General features: G+C 38.0%; 1 protein-coding gene across 1 annotated transcript; it reads left to right on the forward strand.

The window, feature by feature from the left end:
• Nucleotides 1-16477: 16477 nt before the first annotated feature.
• Nucleotides 16478-18599, forward strand: LOC136251697 (TNF receptor-associated factor 4-like). Its single transcript, XM_066044137.1, has one exon. The coding sequence runs from the start codon at nucleotides 16670-16672 to the stop codon at nucleotides 17663-17665; it is 996 nt and encodes a 331-aa protein (XP_065900209.1). The 5' UTR covers nucleotides 16478-16669; the 3' UTR covers nucleotides 17666-18599.
• Nucleotides 18600-20071: the final 1472 nt, after the last annotated feature.

Raw genomic sequence — 20071 nt, forward strand, 5'->3', positions numbered from 1 at the left:
GGAAAAGTCACGTGTTATATCAGGCAATACCTGAATAGTATCACCGTGTATAGTTGCATGTTTGGGTAGCGCTGCTATTATTGCCATATTGAAGGATGCGGGTGTGGAGTAGCGCCTTGACTGTCTCTCCAGATGCATTGGAGTTTAGTGGGATTGGAAGTTTATTGTGAGTTTAGTGTGATTCAAAGTGCTTGTGTGTTGTAAATGGCCTAAGTCAGTGTGCGAGACAATGTGTCATCTTACTCTATGCTGTATCCTCGGCTGTATGTATCCATGCCCTGAAATATGCCTGATCATAGCATAGATAGTATATTCTACTATCTATGATCATAGATAGGTATCACCATAGATAATGTATGCGTTCCTAATGGATTGGAAACGCCTGTTAAATTATTTTCCTATCCTAGCGCCAATACATTGGGAAATTTGTTGAGTGGCTGTTTGGCTTTCTCTTGCTTGTTTGAAGGTCAATTCGAAGGTGTGGACATTCCTTTTACATTGTTTATTGTGTTGCGTTGTGTACTGAACAAGAACACAGCGTGTATGTGGGTACTGGGAGAAATATTGTTTGCGACAGGTGACAATGGCAGGTACGCAGCTAATAATTCAACAGCAGTACTATTAGCCAACTTCTCGTCACCGCATTTACACAACCAAAGAAATGTGTGATGCATTGAAATAAATTTTAAGCGAATCCCTGTGAAGGTTCCCTTATGTGAATCCCTGTGAAGGTGTAAGTGTAGTTTTGGCTTTTGTCAAAGCCGGGTTGGTAAAAGACAATTACCCAAAGGAGGTACGATGTGGTTTATGTGAGCTACAGGGTATATAGAGAGCCTATTTTTGGAGTGTAATGCTAAGAACTATGTACCAATCACAAGGTTTTCTTACACTAAATTCAGTGGTGTAATTCAATCCCAATGGTTTGACAGTGGTCTATTGGAGACTTTGTCACATGATGAATAATTTCAAGTATGAAATGGAGGGTAAGCAGCCACCAGAGAAGACAGTACTGCTAATAACAAAGGAAGGACTGCCCAGGGAGTCTTAATTATAATCCTTCATATAACATTAAAATATTCTTTCCACAATTTAAAAATTCAAGAATGCAATTAGCATTAATTCTTTATGATGGTGCTGATTTCATGAGCAATTACCCTATAATCCATACTGAACTGTAATCACTTGCAAGTCCTTGTAGGTGTTTTGTCATAATTATTTAAGTTGGGTCCTAATACATAGTTAGGGTAAGCTGTTTGACATGCAGTGATCTATTTAATGGCAGTGTAGCCAGATATATATATATACACTGGTAAGTGTGTTACAGCATGTAACATGCTGTGGTTTATGTAGGTGGATTGTGGTACTTCAGTGGGTGCGAGTAAGGAAAATGAATGAAGGTATCAGTCATCAGGTATGACATATATAAAATTAACAATGTGTATCAGTCCCCTGTCACTATCTGGCATTTGCCTGCAAGCTGTGACATTTGATCATTGATTTCTACAAAGCAATTATCATACATAGCAATAAAATTAATTCCTCTTTAAAATATTTTAAAGTTTGTTTAGTAACTTAACCGGATGGGCTGTTAAGCTGTAGGCCAACTGTGGACCTACAGCTGGCCCACAGGTTAACAGGCCTGTAGGCCCACAAGCCTACAGCTGGCCTGGTTTCCTGAAATTGGATATAGGAAAACCACATGTCTACGTGTAGTATGATTGTATGTTTGTCTGTCTACATCATGTTTGTGAACAAGTTTGAAAAGTTTCAACTTTAAAGGAGATTTTGTTCAATGAATGAGCACCCGTATGCATATAAAAGTTAGCTTTCTTACACTTAGTCACTCTCATTGTGATAACTTGAATGAGGATGGCTGATCTCTGAGAACATTGAATGGGGCTTTCCTTGTGTGCTTTAACTAGAAATGGTGGGTGGACACACCCATCACAACTTGTAATGAACCGTTTACTGGCTAAAGAATTTGCTTTAGAAAACATGTCATGTAGTACACCATTGCTGTGTTTGGAAACTACTTGAGGCGGCCACTATAGAGAAGTGGTAAGAAGGTGGCCACTACATACAGAGAGGTGGTTAAGGAGGTGGCTGCTGAGTGAGTCATTCATGTCAATGTCTGTGAATACATCTCAGATCCAGCTGCCAAGTAAATTTAGGTATTAGGTGCATGTGTGGTGGCTACAGCTCTTCTATGCAAACATGAGTTCACTTTTCGTTGAGATTGTGTTGTTACTACTACACTACTCTGCTTGTAAAAGTAATTTAACAGTAATGGTACTTTGCATTGAAGGTTTAGATGACTTAATATTTTCAACATTTAAAATTTACTGTAACGGGACTGTGTATTTTGCAACATGCACATTTTACTTTGCATGTACAGTGTATAAGGTTTGTTTGTATCTACATTAGATGTAAAATTATTCTGATGGGACTGCAAAGACGAGATGCTTATACGTATTGAGCTAGGTAAGCTACATACATGCAGTGGTTACAGATATATATATATATATATATATGTATATTTCTACTTATAGGAGAAACAGAAAATGGTGATTCAACATTGCTGTATACATCTGAAAACAATTATAGTGCTACTTTGACATTTACGGTGTGAATGTTGTGTCTGTATTGTGTTATTGTAAACTGTTTATACATCGTGATTGTTTTTATTCCTCACATTAGTCATAAGTCAGTACATTATGTTTATAAGTACACAGTAAGGATCCAAAGGCAGTGTACGTGCTTACTGGAGATCCAGGCCTAAGGCTTGTTTGGAGACCTAGTATGGAAACCACATGATGAAGTGTCAACTGATATCACTGATGCCCTTTCTACATGTGTCAGCATAAAAGTGCCATGCTCCATGGCCGTGCATGGGTAGTCAGTGGTAGTATGTGGCATTGTTGTGACTATGGAAAGGTGGAATGATGTGATTGTTGCACCACAAAGCTAAGCAATTTACTAGCAACATACCAAATGTACAAATGTGACCAGATTTGCAAAAGAGGGTCTTCCACACACATCCAGTTTGCCAACTTTGGCAATTCATATCTTTAGAATGGAAAGAGCTATAGACTTGAAATTTGGTCAGAAGTGAGCACCAACATAGCTGAATATACATGGTGATAGTTTCAGAATAATAATTATGTTACTTGAACACTAAGTTATGGTCTCCCAAGTTTACGGAATTGGATGTGTGGAAGACCCTTTTCCCTAAATCTGGTCACAAATAGTGTTCTTTATAACTCTTTCACAAAGATTTCTGAAATAATGTTGAAGATGCACACAATTACGCATACAACTACTGTTGTAAATTACGCTACTCTTGAAAATTAATACCTTATAGCTAACTATATAACAGATCTAGGTACGGATAAACTCAGGGGAAGTATCATCATTTCAATGCATATAAAAATTGTAATACAGATATTTACACTATCCGTATCCTGCAGCTGGTCTTTCAGTTTCAGTATAAGGCTGGTAGTTTATACAGGAGCATGTATGGATTATTAATCAACTGGTTTAAAGCATTTTTTTTAACCTTACATTTTTGGTTATTAATTTTATTTAATTAAAAGTATACCTCCCCTAGCAGCATACTCTTTGCATACTTGCATAAAGTTAGGCTGAAACGATGGATGACTCATTGTAATGCATGACTTATACTGATATGTAATTCTATTATAGCTAGATAATAATAGACCGGTATGTCACTGACCTGTTTGCAATAGAATAGACTCAAATAAGCACATTTCTTCAAGCAAGAGTTCATAATAATTATAGCATATAGTAAGACCCTCTTCTAATATCATGAACTCTTGTATGACATTTAATGTAACTTTGTTTACTCTTTCTATATATGCAAATATGCATGTTTTGATTTACATACATGGATATATAGACTCAATCAATATCATACATGAAGTGATACAAGCAATCAGTGAAACGATTGTTTTATTAGGAAGTTTAAGCTAAAATACATAATGGCACAGATCCCAGATTATCCCCAGACACGTATGGACTCTTCTATAATTATAACCATTAATTTCTTTAACAGGTATATTATAATAATAATTGTATATAGACCATAATTATAATAGTACAGTTTGTATAACAATGCATTATAGTTTGCAACTACTGTGGCCGTGCTTGCAACAGCACACGTAAAGAGTTATAGGTTATAAAGCTATATAATTATATATATAGGCAGCAATAAACCCATGCATGCATGGTTACTACAATATACAATTACACACTCAGTGTTGCAATATTGTGTTTAAGATACATATGAAAAATGAAGTTCACCATCAATAACAATATAATATATATAGTAAAGATCTGCCAACAGCTTCAGAATGCATGCATTATAATGCATAATATCTTATGATAAAATAATACCATATTCACTTAAGTGATTACATTAAGGTTATAAGCATATGTACTATACACTCTGCATATTATATAGTTACAGTGCGTGATATACTTGTACACAGTACATGCTATTGAACTTGCAATCACTCTTATAAAACACACATAATATTATCTGCCCACATTGTTGTTCCAGTATATTGCAACATAAGAGATCTATTATATTTGAAACAGTACAACTACGGCATGTATTGGATTAATGTGCATCAACATAAATACACTTTTTATTACATGTACACTGCATATTATGTACACACAGAATGCTTAAATATGCAACATTGTAACTGCTGTATTGCTGTTTGATGCAGTGCTGCTGTATATAAGAGTCCCTTTCGATGTCTCCTTAGAATGACCTGTTAGTTATATTTAATGGCATACTCATCTGCACTGTATATAAACTATAGCTTATCTATGTAACAAGCATCGATGGCCTGCATCACTAAACTGTTGAAATCCCATCATGTCACAATATTTTTTAATCTATTAAATAAAATCATGTGGGTCATAAACATTCACCACCATGAATATAAACTTGCAGTTACTACATATGAACACAATACATGTACAGACATACATGCACAGTACAGGACATATTATTTAAAATTGGACTTTCAAAACGGAAACATCACACAGGATTTTAAAATTATGAGTTGTCTAAATTATATGTGCAGCCCGTTGGGTTAACTAGCTACTTTTCTCTGTACTGTAACTATGTTACAACAATGGTTACATAGTATCTAGTAATCATGCATTAAAACCAAAACACCTACTCGGGGAATTGGAAGCAGTGGAAATGGAAACTGGAAACAGAAAATAGAAACCAGAAAAGGTCAAATCTTCATTACATGTATACACTAGGGTAAACCCATTGCTTAGTTGCCACCTCTCAAAGACCACCTCGTTACAAAGACCATCTCTGTACAAAGACCACATTTTAATTAGGTATCAAAGATGCCAAAAGGCATACTTAATTACCTATAATAACCACCTCTTTACAAAAACTGAATGTAATAATGAATTTGTACAATTACATATATTCATCATGATCCCAACCCATTACTGTAGCCAGGTATACTCCAGGACCTTTACTATAATGTGTAAAATATGTACGCCCCAGAAAATTAATGGTGTATCTCCTCTTTATGACCCCATGGTAAGGTCAATATTATCCTCCATATTTTGGTCTGATCAGACCATCTGTACCATAAATCAGTTTGTAATGGATATTCTCATAAAGTGTTGTAAACTATAACTGTATCAAAGAAAATGCAGTCTCAAAAGATGACCATAAGTACCTATCATTTTCTAGGTGTGTTAGTGAACAAGTCATACAATACATTTTTGTAGCTTAGCTATGAAATCTTAAGAAGTGGTCTTTGTAAAGAGGTGGTTATTGTAAGGAGGTAGTCACTGTAATGTTCTAATTATAGTGTGCCTTTGTCATATTGTGACCTTGTACAGAGGTGGTTTTTGTAATGAGGCGGTCTTTGGGAGGTGGACACTAAGTAAGTGTTTTACCCTAATATACATGTCATGAAGATTTGACTTTTTCTCTTTTCCATTTCCATTGCATACAGTTTATTCTTCCCCTGGGTGAAATGGTAACAAACAAGGACATGAAACTAACTAGTAACCTAATTTCTAGTTAGCTAACTTTTACAAAAAGTAAGTTGCATGGGATATAAGAAATTAGTTAATATTTCTACCCCATATACCAAGTTTTTACTTCTGGAATCAATATTTTTTTCACAAAAGTTTCAGGTTATATGTATGCCAGCCAATTTTACTTGGTAAACAAATGGCACATATACTTGCTGATGACTGTCTTACACATCCTAAAATGGAAATAAAGTCTATCTGCTTCAGTTTATGAGAAGTGCCTCCATGCAGATAATATCATATACATCAGACTAGTTAGTCCAAAAGATAATATGTTTTAATTCTTGAGTATATACATTTCTCACAGAGTTTGGGATAGCAAGATAACTAGTCTATTGTGGCCACGTGTACACAACTACTGTGGAGTTGTGTTCGCAACTGTAGTCACACCAACTCAGCATTTGCTTTTGTAATGAAACTCAGTACTTGTCATGCAGATCTTATAACATGCAAATATAAAATTTTTGGATGTATATATATACCCATTCACTTGACTGGACTTTTGGATTACTGGACTAATACTGGGCTGGATTACTAGAATAGACTACTGGACTCACGTTAAGTTTGCTCAAGTACCTTCTCAACTATTATGCATCATTAGCATGCATGTACACCACATTCTCAGTCTTGCATATTAGAGGTACATACAAACTGTGGTCTTGTCTATTCAACAGTACGAGTGCATAATTAAGAGTTTGAACTCACTAAATGTACATAGTTTTTCACTGATATGTACAGCCTTACCCGCAAGCCTATCAGATAGAGTGAGCGAGTGTGTGTGTGTGTGTGTGTGTGTGTGTGTGTGTGTGTGTGTGTGTGTGTGTGTGTGTGTGTGTGTGTGTGTGTGTGTGTGTGTGTGTGCATGTGTGTGTGTGTGTGTGTGCATGCGTGTGCATGTGTGTATTACCAGGCCAAGTGGCTAGAGCATCAGCTTGGTGAAAATTAAGGTTCTAGGTTTGATGCCTGGTTACACCAATTGATATTTTGGCATTTCCTTGAGCAAGAAATTTTACTCACATTACTCCAGTCTACTCAGCTGTTCAATGGGGACTTGGTGGCCTGGTGTCACTGGGGAAGCAGCTCACCCAGCTGTAACATCAATGGGTATCTGGTAAACTGGGGAAGTAAATGCCAACTATCCATGTATCACATAGTGGGTGAAAGTCCATATGGGACTTAAGGCGCCCATACCTTCACCTGCGAGACATGGTACAACCTTCTACAGGTTACTAGTCCTGTGAAAGTCTTTGAGATACGTGTAGGTAGTGCATCAAAACTGTTTTATGGGATGTTTGGGCTTGACTGCACCTACCTATGTACCAGTATACCATCCATACCTGATAAATTTCTGAAAAATGCTTTTTGTTTTCTAGCTTGAAATTACAACCTATTACATATGATTTTCATGATACCAACATTTGTATAAAGCTACAATATTGTGTAATTATACTGGTTATTGGTACATCAATGATTACAATTTGTGCAAAAAGATTGAAGGTATAAATGTTGGAGTATGTTGTGCAAGAAAAACTGGAAAATATTTTATAACATAAACATGTTTCTTATTGTTTTTATTATTATTTGTTAATTGGTATAAGGAAGACAAAGTCTTATAAAAACCAATCTCAAATACATCTAAATAAAATCAAACCGGCGGTCATATAAAAATACATCTACTTTAGTCTTAAAGATTAGTACATTAGGTGCAGATACAATTTCGTGGGGTAAGGTGTTCCAATCATTGACGATTCTCTGTGAAAAACTATGACCTCTAATAGCAGTATTGAAGCGATTTTTGTAAAGTTTGAGTCCATTTGATCGGGTGGGGTTGGTATTAACAGTAAAAAAATAGTCTTTGTCCACAGATACTAAATTGTTCAGGATTTTGTAAGTCATAATCAGATCCATTCTGGTTCGACGGTAAAGTAAGCTGGGTAGATTAAGTTCTTGGAGTCTTTCAGAGTATGTCAAATTATAGAAGGAGGATATAAGTTTTGTGGCTCTTCTTTGAACTGCTTCTAATTTACGGATGTTTTTCATAAGATGAGGGTTCCAGACAGTTGACGCATAGTCCAAAATTGGGTGAACAAGAGTAACGTATAATAATCTTATTGTGTTGGCATCCCTGGAGGCAAAGGTACGTTTAATAATTCCCAATACCCTGTTAGCTTTCATTACAATTTGATTAACATGAGATGTAAAATTCAAATCTTTATCAAATACTACACCCTGATCTTTTTCCTCCACAACCATGGAGATCATATTTGCTTCATTTTCGGATGGGAAATAATACTCTGTGTTTGGTGAAGAATGTCCAATTGTGCTGTAGTGACATTTAGGAAGGTTAAGGAAGGATAGCCATGTGTCACACCATTGCAAAGCGGAATCAATGTCTTCTTGCAGAATGGAGGAATCTTCAGATGAGCAGATGGGGCGATAAAGTTTTGTGTCGTCAGCAAAGATACCCAAATAGCTTTGTATACAGTCAGGTAAGTCGTTGACATATATAATAAATAAGATGGGACCGAGCACACTACCCTGCGGGACACCACTAATGACAGTAGACCACTCAGAGAGTGCTCCACGAACAACTACTCGTTGCTTCCTGTTTGATAAAAACTTGCACAACAAAAGCTAAGCAAAAGTAAGCAATGGCACTATAATATGGTGTAGTATAACATTGCAATAAAGATTGTTCAAAGCTTCCTCTTTTTCATGGTCCATTCATATGCTAAGGGATACTTTGAGAACTAAATGTCCAGACTCCGGATTTTACAGGTGTCCACATATCTATTATTAACAGGTTTCACTGCTAATTGATACTCAAACAAAAAAATGATTTGTTTCGTGGAAACCTGTTAATGTGGACAGTTGGGAGGCCCCAACTTCATTCGTAAAGTGATCTGAAAAACCAGTACATTTAATTATCAGGATACTTTGTGCTATATCACTCGTGAGCTTGGGGAGAGTGATGTATTAAAGACTAGTACTACTTTGACAGTGATGTACACAGCAAGCATTAATTTTGTGCATGGCAAGTCACTTAAACACCTGATTTAAACTAGCCAATGGTCTGCTATGATGTAAATTTACTGTACTTATCATTAGACATGAAAGACAGGTTCATGCTTGTGGGTACATTCTACCTGTTTGTGTATAATACAGTATATCGATTTTAGGTGGTTTCTAAATGTTCTAAGGCAAATAGTCTGGATGTTTCATTGTTCGGATACAGCACTTTTCTTAATGTGAATGACCAAATAATATACTGTATACATACAAATTTTTGAGGTACAGTATGTAATTTTCGGGATCGATGAATTTCAGGATTTTCGTGGTTTTATTTTTGAGGATCAGTCATTTCTCACTGAGGTTATCTATTAGAAAGCATAGAGCTAACCTTAATAATTGTTAATTTTCAGGATGAAAATGTTGCGGAAAGCAACTGCAAAATCCATGAAAATTACGTCCCTTGAAAATTTGTATGTGTACGGTAACCACGGAATGTACAGTTCTGTTAATTCATCCTCCAATACGCAACCCCAAATATATGGCATATGGCACATGATCACAAATGATGACAACCAAGTTAACTTTAACTGTTTAGTCACTTAGGCCAGGTGTGCAAACCTGGAGCTGTTGGAACCACAATTACAACAAAAGCAAGGCTAGGAAATTCCCTCGTCTACAAATTCACAAAAGGGGTACTGATATTAGCCACATCACCAACAGATGTTGTGTTATCAGGCCCACAATAAGGATTTCAGCAGCATGCACACACTCACTGAAAGCAAACTTATTTTTGCTGACTAGAAAAACAAAAGTGTAGGAGCCGCTACTGTACACATGCAGAATCATAGCCATGGTTACCTATTTATGTTAACAGTTTTGATTCATCCCACAGCTGCAGGGTATCATGTATGTTTTTACATTTGCTGTTGGTAGTAAAAAGCATATAGCATGGTTGCTGCTTATTGAATAACTTCTGCGCTGCTCACAATCATCGGCAGCATATAGTATGTTTAACATCATCAGCTACTGGCTGATAGAAGTATCATGTGTGACAGGTGTCATAAGTTGAGTAACAAATATTGTTCTTAGTATAATACGTCCTTACTAGCAACATACTGTAGACAGTTATTTATACTGATTATATAACAAATGACTGAATGGCATTAGATAATAGAGCTGAACTTTAATTTGCTTCTAGCACAGCAGGATTCAAGAACACTTTCTGACATAGTATCACTGCTCTTTAAGGTATTTGGGCACATCTATGATAAGTTGCACTTGTTATGTCAGTTATATTTGAAATGGTCAAGTCATCTGACCACTACACATGCAGGCCTCCTTTCAGGTTCCCTGGTCGAGTTGGTTTAATATTATTTTAGACAACATCATAGCTCATTTTGAGGTTTACTAAATCACTTAGTCACCTACACATGTCCACTTAGTCACATGCATGCCCTCAAGCAATTTTGTACATGATAAACAATTACAACCACAAAGACAAACTGCTAATCTAGTAGTCCTTCGGTAGCACCGTTATACTGCACTTGGGATGATAGTCTTTGAAGTTACTAAATTACTTTGTTCTCCCTTGGTCTTGGTGCCTAACTATTAGTAATAAGTACACTCTAATACTGTTCTTTTCACCATGTATTATTAGTAACAAACTGTGTAGCCCAATGATGATTCATTTTCAAGTTGTCCACTTGCATTGCAAATGCATCAAGGGAGTGCCACTCAGATTGTAGATCTGTGACCGTGGTCAAACTCTAAAGTTAACGGTCAAGGCTATAAAATAGTGGGTCAATGATCAATGAAATAGAGTTTTAGACCCAAACTATACGTAACTGGAATCAAGTTTATGGAATTATACATAGCTCACAAGATGTAAGGATCTCCAAGAAGATGTTTCAAAGTTTAAGCATCAGCAGTCATTTCACTGTGATTACAAAGATGCTTTTCTCACAGTTGTTGGTAGCACACACCAAGAAGTTGTTATACTATGCTACAAAGGCAGGGCATACAAAATTATAAAATAAACAGTGGTCAAGAAACAATTAAGCCCCAGGTCAAACACAATAAGCACTGCAAGTCACAAGTCAATGAGAAACTTTGCTTGGTCAAGACTTTGACCGTGGTTGCAGATCTATAGCACTTCTCTACATGACACCCCCTTGTGCATCTAGCATGCTAGAAATGCAGGTCACATCAATATTAAATATACAGCAAGCTAGAAATTCTATACAGATTACATGGCACAATGGACTGTTAACATAATTTGGAAGATCATGGATATTAATTTACATGGCATAAGCTCTCTATTTCAAGCAAGGAATATGACTCCTACTCATTACCAGGGTCTATAGGACGTATAGAAACTTTTGAAGGAAATGTCCACTTGTAGAAAATGTCAGACGTAGGGCTGGGACTGCAATACTCACAAAATTTCAATATATAATAAATTATCAACAATCCTTTCCGTGCTACAATACCACTTTAGAATCACCTCTCTGGACTCCTTAAATTGAATAACGTGCTACTAGCTATATATACTTACTATGTTCTTGTACAAGTAATTTTATTTGTATATGTGACTGTACCCCAGATGCAAAAAAAAGGCACGTGGGCACAAACTACACACCATCACACAACAGGTCATATCTTATTACTGGAATAGAATAATATGTATAATGTTAAGAGTGATGAAATTACAAAAATGTAGGCCAATATACGTGCCCACATATCCTGTTTTCACACACATCACCATCTTCAAAAGGTATATGCTACATACGGGGTATAATATTTACTATTAATATCCACTCTGACCACACACTTTAGTCTATGCAACTTTGCAATCATACTGTAGATATAGTTGTCTATGGTTGTTTATTGATGTAACTACAGAATTACATGTAAACACAATGACTAATTTTGAAAGCGAAAAATTTATAATTTCATTTGTATACAAAATAATAAGGTTTCAGTAGCTTGTACCCAATTCTGAATGGAAGGGTTTTAAGCAGCAGTGGAGGAAGTAGTTGATATGAGGGGGGGCTGGGCTGACCCAGACTTATTTCTATAGTTTGGTAAAGTGAGACCAAAAAAAAAAAAAAAAAAAAAAAGGTCGCAACCAACTGACAAGAGCTTTCCACCTCACCAGCTACCATTTCTAGCTGATAAACTACATAAAAATCCTTACATATAGTGACTGCCCTATTAGAGTATCTCGATCTTTATCACGGTTTTCAGCCCCACTCCAAGAAAGATAATTTCGGTGTGATATCATTCTGAGGGGGAGCTTCAGCCCCCTAGCCCCCCCTCCCTTTCCGCTGCCCATGGTTTTAAGTTAGTAAGGTCTGAAAGTTTAGTACTAGAGTCTAAATGCTAATGCAAAATGATTGTGAGCCATCCCCTCCAACCAATGCATGGGCAAAAGCAACCTTCTCCTTCCCTTTGTGGAGGAGTCATATATCTTTTAATTGATTCAGAATTGCTAAACTTTCTCAGGCCAACATCAAGTGATCACTTAAGAAGTACACTGTATCCATATTATGACCATTTATTACAAACTCACTCAAGTCAAATGAGCTGCTACACAGGCTTTCAGTAGTAGGTCCCTAGGGGGATAGTGAATAATAATAAATAAATAAAACTGTTACCCAGCGCCTATTTGTGCCCCTCCCCTTTCCACTCATGGATCTTTCAATAGTTTAAATCAAAGTGCCTCAAAATGTATCGGAAGCAATCTGAGAAAGTCTAAAATACAAAAATCTCCTGGAGCAACGTGTACCTGAGAATGCATCTAAAATGCAAAAATCGCCTGGAGTGGCAAGTTATTCTCAGATACTTGAGAATGTACCGGGAGCAACAAAACACAGCGGCATGTTATTCTCAGGTACCTGAGGATGCACCAAAAGCTTTTCAAGAGTCTAAAATACAAAAATTTCTGGTGAGCATGTCCCCAGACCTAAACACCATGTGTGTACATGGTAAGCACACGGATCTTTACACTACTGCCCTCCCCCCCCCCCCTGACTAGATGAAGGCCTGCTATGGAAGATACTTGTTTGTGTACAAGGTACAGTTACAATAGCTAATCTCATGTACAAATTTAAGAGTGCTGCAACTCACAGCTGAGTGACACTACAATGTATTGTGTAGTCTGATCTTCATCCTAGGTCGAAGTCAATGTCAAAATAATTTTTGTAGTAGCTCAAAGGATAACTATCAAGTACATATGCATTAGATATACAATGTGAATGTGAGTTTTATGAGAATTCGGCTAATTAAGAGTTAGCTAAGCGTTCTTTTAATGTCAAGGCCTATTTTGCAGTTTGACCAAGAATGAAGATCATAGACATAGTATACAGTACCACCCCCTTGTATATACAACTAACGGTCAGCAATTCCGCAGTACTCTTAAATACACAACCACATACTGATTGCAGCATTGTAACACTGCAGGGAACTTACTGGTCATGAAGATAATGTACTAATCCTTGGTGCACCGAGGATTGAATCAGTACATAGAAATTATGCACCTATCAATGCTTTGCCCCACTACTATGAACACGAACAGAGGTAGGGGAATCAACTGCCAACCTCGTCCCAGGTAGTGGGCATTTAATGACAGCTGATATCTTGTCGAGCTTTAACACCCTCAGTCTTTACTTTCTAACACTGAGATTTATCCTTGGCTTTCTCGCATTAAGTTCTATCTCTTTCGGCAAGGCTCACGTGCTGTCTACTAGATCATGTGCAAAAGCAAGCTGTTAAAAGATATGTTGAAAGATATGTTGAGTGATGTAGTTCTAAGCCGAGCATGAAGACCGAAAATTGCTTTAGTGGTAGCTACGCCATTTGGTATTAAAATGAGACTGAGTTGTGGGCCATTTTCCATGCTGAATCCCCACTTATCCCCAGTGAAAGAGTAGGTAGTGGAGATCAGAACTTTTAATGTTCAGATCTCCACTTATCCTCCACCTCTGCCCATGTTCATAGTAGTGGAGAAAACATTGATAAGTACATCATCTCCAAAATGAAAGCCTATTCAAGTCCTGACTCACCACTATTTAGTTATGCACAAACCTCAGAACTGAGGATGTCAAGTACATCAAAATACATGACACATCATGCATATGCTCAAGGCTGGCCCATTTAGCCTGTAGCTAGCTATACCACTCAGTGCTATAAGTCTAGCGACTCCAGTAAGTCTAGCGACTCCAGTAAGTCTATGGAACCAACTCCCTGCTGATGTAATTAATTCCTCTACCCCTAATGAGTTTTGTAATAACTTAAGTAACTTTTATGATCACACCTGTGCGTTATAATCTTTTGATTGCTGCACAGTAATAAATATAATAATATAATAATATGCATGACTGATTGAATAAGCTCCAAGTTTCATTTTTATAGCACACCGGTGTCACAGTGATATATGTTTCCCAGGGTAACGTGTTTCCCGCACACATATCCCTAGGGATCCGTGTTTCCCCGCACACATATCACTAGGGATCCGTGTTTCCCACTAAAAGCTGTCAGTGATATGTGTTTCCCGTAGCGATTTTTTAAATATTTCACCGCACACACATATTCCTAGGGATTCGTGTTTCCCCGCACATATATCACCAGGGATCCGTGTTTCCCACTAAGATATAGCCATCGTGCAGTAACTCCAAGATCCTATATGGCCAGTTGCAAACAGTACGCGATCCAACCATTCAGTAGATATTATTGCTATCTAGCTAATAGACACCCATGCATGCATATTGCATGCAGCTGTATATAGCTATAGTTAGCTAACTAGCTATATAGCTACTATATAAGCTATACAATAATTATACTATAGCTAGCTATACTAATAATGATAACTATAATAGTCATTTAAAATAAACTTTGTTGCTCTTCTCTGGACCTGCTCAATAAGTGTGATGTCCTTGACAGGGGCGGATCTAGGATTTATAAAAGGGGGGGGGGGGGGGGGCTAACTCAAGGTACTAATCTCTTGGGTAGAGAGCATGCTCATGCCCCCCAGGAAATTTTGAAAAATAAATGTTAAAATACTGCAATTTGGAGACATTCCCACATAAAATTCATAATATTTTCTGCCTGTAGATTATATATACTGCCTTTAGATTATAACAGAACCAACTATATGCTTCCAGTGAATGTTCTATTAGAGTAGTTAGCTGACTGCTCTATTAAAGTATCTCGATCTTGTACACCTCCAGGTCCTTGTTGCATAAACTTTAGCATATAAATCCACTGATAATACCTTGGAAAGATGTTAATAAGGTGGTTTTATATTATTGGTGATCATATAATTATGCTAAGACAAAATTTCATTATAATTCTCAGCATCATATTGATCAAGTAAAGCTATAAATATGAAGGGGGGGCTTCAGCCCCCAAAGCTCCCCCCTTGAATCCGCCCCTGCTTGATATGGTTATAGGTTTCCAAATCACTGAACAGCATATAACTTGCGGTCTCACTAAGGAAATATACAAAGTTCTTTTGGCTGTCACTGTTTGATGCTTGCTATCCTATGCTAACACTACGTAGCTACGTAGCACATGACTTTATAAAGGGGAAACATATTACCCGGGGAAACACATATCACTGTGACTTGTAGGTCGCTAGCGAGTTAGTGATATGTGTGCGGGGAAACACGGATCCCTAGGGATAAGTGTGCGGGAAACACGTTACCCGGGGAAACATATATCACTGTGACACCGGTCTGGCGATTATTTCACTCACCAGAACTCAAGCAGAGAACTTAAGCAGAGAACTTAAGCAGAGAACTTGGTGGCTATCCAGTCAGGAACGTATTTAATCAGTTATTAGTGCTGACATCTCACATCCCTACTAGACAGCACGAGAGCCAGCCTGAATCCGTTATGCACGTTTCAGCATCCGCCGTATACTAAGTATACGAATAACCTCTACAATGAGTACATTGCGGCGCGCTACCAGCTACCTGAATATAGCATACCTTTAAAGCCAGATAATTACCTGATGATAATGCGCGAACCGCCTGGGCTACGCGAGACTAAGATGCGGGGCGAGTAGCTACCGACTTCACTGGCTCCGCTGAGTCCGCTCACCAGGAACTACCCTCTCCGCGATCATCAATCTCAAGGCTGGCCCATTTAGCCTGTAGCTAGCTATACCACTCAGCGCTATAAGTCTAGCGACTCCAGTAAGTCTAGCGACTCCAGTAAGTCTAGCGACTCCAGTAAGTCTAGCGACTCCAGTAAGTCTAGCGACTTCATTTGCCGTCACTGGCGAGGACATTTGCCTAGTGTTGCGAACTGTGTTGCCATTATGAAAAAGCGCGTGAAACATTTAGTACAAGTCACGTGATCTCAATTTGGCGAAGACGTTGTTGCATCAGTCTCGGCATCAGTGCTCAGGCCGTTGGAGAAACCATAGATAATAGTGTCCATTATCTATGGAGAAACATAATTTATGTTGGAGAATAATCTTTAGTAGATCAGAAACGGGATTTCCTGAACGGTAAAACTCAGTCTAGAAGTTCATTCCGAGTGTCATTCAGTCATGGCGATTGCTACAACCAGTAATGGTGAGGGTGGGTATGACTATCAGTTTGTGATGACACCATCAGATATGTTGGTGTGCAAGATATGTCATTGTCCCAGTAGAGAAGCCTGTCTCGCTATTTGCTGTGGTCATACATTTTGTAAGTCTTGTCTTGAGAGTGCAAAGAGAGTTTCTACTGTTTCTGATACTTGCCCTGTTTGTCGTAATGAGGAATTTGTTACTGTACCAAACAAGCAAGTTGATCGAGCTGTCAGAAATCTCCATGTGTTTTGTACTAACAAGGAGAAAGGGTGTGAGTGGCAAGGTGAAGTGAATGACATTGTCAATCACTTTGGAAACAGCAAGGCAGGCTGTCAATTTGAAGAAGTGCCATGCTCCAATGGTTGTGGAAAGCGTTTACAACAGCGGTATCTTGCCAGTCATGTTGAGGATGAGTGTGTACGGCGCAAGATTGATTGTTGGTACTGCCACCTTATAGGAGAACATCACTTCATTCAGGGCGAACACAAGGAACAGTGTCCCAAGCTCCCCATAAAATGTCCCAATAAGTGTGAAGTTGATAACATACTTCGTGAGAATATTGCTGAACACAGGAAGATGTGTCCTCTTGAAGAGGTTGCCTGCCCTAATGGCTGTGGAATAACTTTACAACAACGGTTCCTAATCAATCATTCCAATACTGAGTGCCCGCATCTCAAGGTTAAATGCCAGCATTGCGACATTAATGGACAGCATAAGTTTATTGAGAATGGACACAAGGAACAGTGTTCCAAGTTCCCCATACGCTGTCCTAACAAGTGTAAAATTGATAGTGTCCCAAGAGAAGATTTAGAAGAACACATGAAAATGTGCTCACTTGAGCAAATCTGGTGGGAGTATCATGTGGTGGGTTGTATGGAGACAATGGTACGTGAAGATCAGAAGAAACACAACAAGGAAAATATGGAAGAACACTTGTCATTTGCTGTTTCTACTCTTAACACTACAAAATAAGAACTAACTTTGACTAATCAAAATCTTGCAAGAGTTGAAAAGGTACTAGCTACTGATACTGAAGTTGCACTAACCAAACTGGAGGTCAAATTTCAAACAAAGTTAACCGAGATTGAAACTGCTGCTCAGAGGAGGATCACTGAACTGGAAGTGAAATTACAACAGAAAAATGAACTGTTGCAACTGCTCTATGGTAAATGGACTATTGAGCTTGTCACTACAGCAGCAAAGTTATCAACAGGAACTCAGGTTAGTCCAGTGATTGTGAAGATGTCCGAGTACGCAAAGGCAAAGAGAGAAGTAGCTAACTGGTACAGTAACCCATTCTACAGTCATCCCGAGGGATACCAGATGTGCTTATGTGTATTTCCTGCTGGTTATTATAGTGGTAGAGGTACTCACTTGTCAGTAATCCTGTATCTCATGAAGGGTCCTTATGATGATCAGCTAAGGTGGCCAATGGTGGGACACTATGAAGTGATACTGTTGAACCAGACCACAAACACTGAACATCATGTAGGATATGGAAAGTATCAAGCTGATGGTTGCGGGAGGGTCAGTAATGGAGAGATAAGTCGTTATCCTATGTGGTACACTAACCAGTTCATTTCCAATATAGAACTATACAAGATCACTGCGTCACGTCAGTACCTCAAGCATGATAGTATCTTTTTTCAAGTAGATTATTTTTACAATGACAGCATAGTATATGTTGAATAAGTGCTATTCACCTTTGCAATTCTATTAGTAAACTTGCTATTCATTTAACACAGTTAATTGTCAACCAATACATGGAGAGAGTTGAGTAATGATGTATTGCTTTAAAATTGTGTAGTATATTGCACACAGTTTCCTGTGAGATCCATGCAAGCAGGAGCGAATTCAGGGGGGTACCAAAGCACCTACTGCCACTGCCCATCAAACTGTTTTGCATTGTGCCCAGGGGCGTAGGGAGGGGGGGTTCCGGGGGGTTCAGGAACCCCCCCCCCCCTGTAAAATTTAGACTTCTGCAAGCAGGATCCTAACACACCATTTAGTGTGGCAGGACAAAATGAGTGAGCAATATAGTATAATGGCACAGCACAACAATTGATAAAACTTACATTCATCTCTCAGGGAAGGATTTACAGAGGTAACATGAGCCCTCTTCAAAACTTGTTTAAAAGATCGATATACTCTAATAGAGCAGTCAGGTATATACTCTAATAGAGCATGCATGTGAATATCCATGTCCATATGAAGTTTTTCAGACATTCCAACATTAAATGCAAAACTTAGCATGACCTTATACTGCTATAGCTTTGGTGTGCAGTGTTTAAAGATATAGAGCTCCAGTAATTTATCACTTGTGTTATGCAAAATGAATTCATGCTATGCATATTTGTATAGTTATATTGTTTTGATTGTCATTTGTATCAGTGGATTCATAGCTCCTATACCACAGTGAGATATAACCATCACTTACAGATTACTATATGTGTCTCTATGTGTTATGCTGTCTGTTTCCACTAGGTGACTTTATCTAGTACTACCTTCATCCCAGGGGCACTTAATGCATCATAATTAATGTACTTTTTGCATAAAATATAGCAATTTGCTGAGTTTTGATTTCTTAAAATATTGAAAGTCTCTCAGCGGCTGGGGGCTGTGCCCCCAGACCCCTGCTTCTAGTAACTCAATGCTGGTGCTGGAACCCCCCTTCAAAAAGTCCTGGCTACGCCCCTGGTGCCTATAGTAGAAACTGCAGGAGTAATTTATATAATAAAAAGAGCAAAAGGCAGGGAAATGCTAATCTATTTTAAGTATCAAAGTTATAATTTTAGGAAATACTCTCGAACAGTCAACTGCTCCATTGAAATTAGGCTGTTGCTATTGTTCCAGCAGTCATGTGAATAAAAATAAAACTTAGACAAAAAAGGGTCCTCAAATGGAAAAAACACTAAATCCTTGATGGGAATCGAACCCGGGACTTCCAGTGCATTAGTGGAGGATCTTATCCATTGTGCTACATGGCTCCCACCTACCAAACTCCCACCTTATATGTCTCCAAGTGGAGTAACTTCTATTATATTGAAAACAAAGGTGAAAAAAAAACCAAAGTTGAACCCTAGCCTAGCCCTAACGCTTATACTACTTTTCGTATCCCCAAAGTTGAATGCTCGGGGCAACCTACTAGACGTGCTCTAAAGTTGAATACTCTGGGAATAGTATATATACAACTAGTGTGCTTGATAGTGAGAGAAATCTAGTGGACTGCCGGAACATTAACCCTGCCTGACAAAATATTTCCGGTTGCCCGGTGGAACAATAACTATACTTTGTTAAAATAATATGAAACTAAACCTTTTCTTGACATGTAGTGTACTGGACCCTCACCATTGTGCCAAACATCCAAACTATATGTGT

The sequence above is a fragment of the Dysidea avara genome, chromosome 3, assembly GCF_963678975.1.
Source record: "Dysidea avara chromosome 3, odDysAvar1.4, whole genome shotgun sequence".
NCBI lineage: Eukaryota > Metazoa > Porifera > Demospongiae > Dictyoceratida > Dysideidae > Dysidea > Dysidea avara.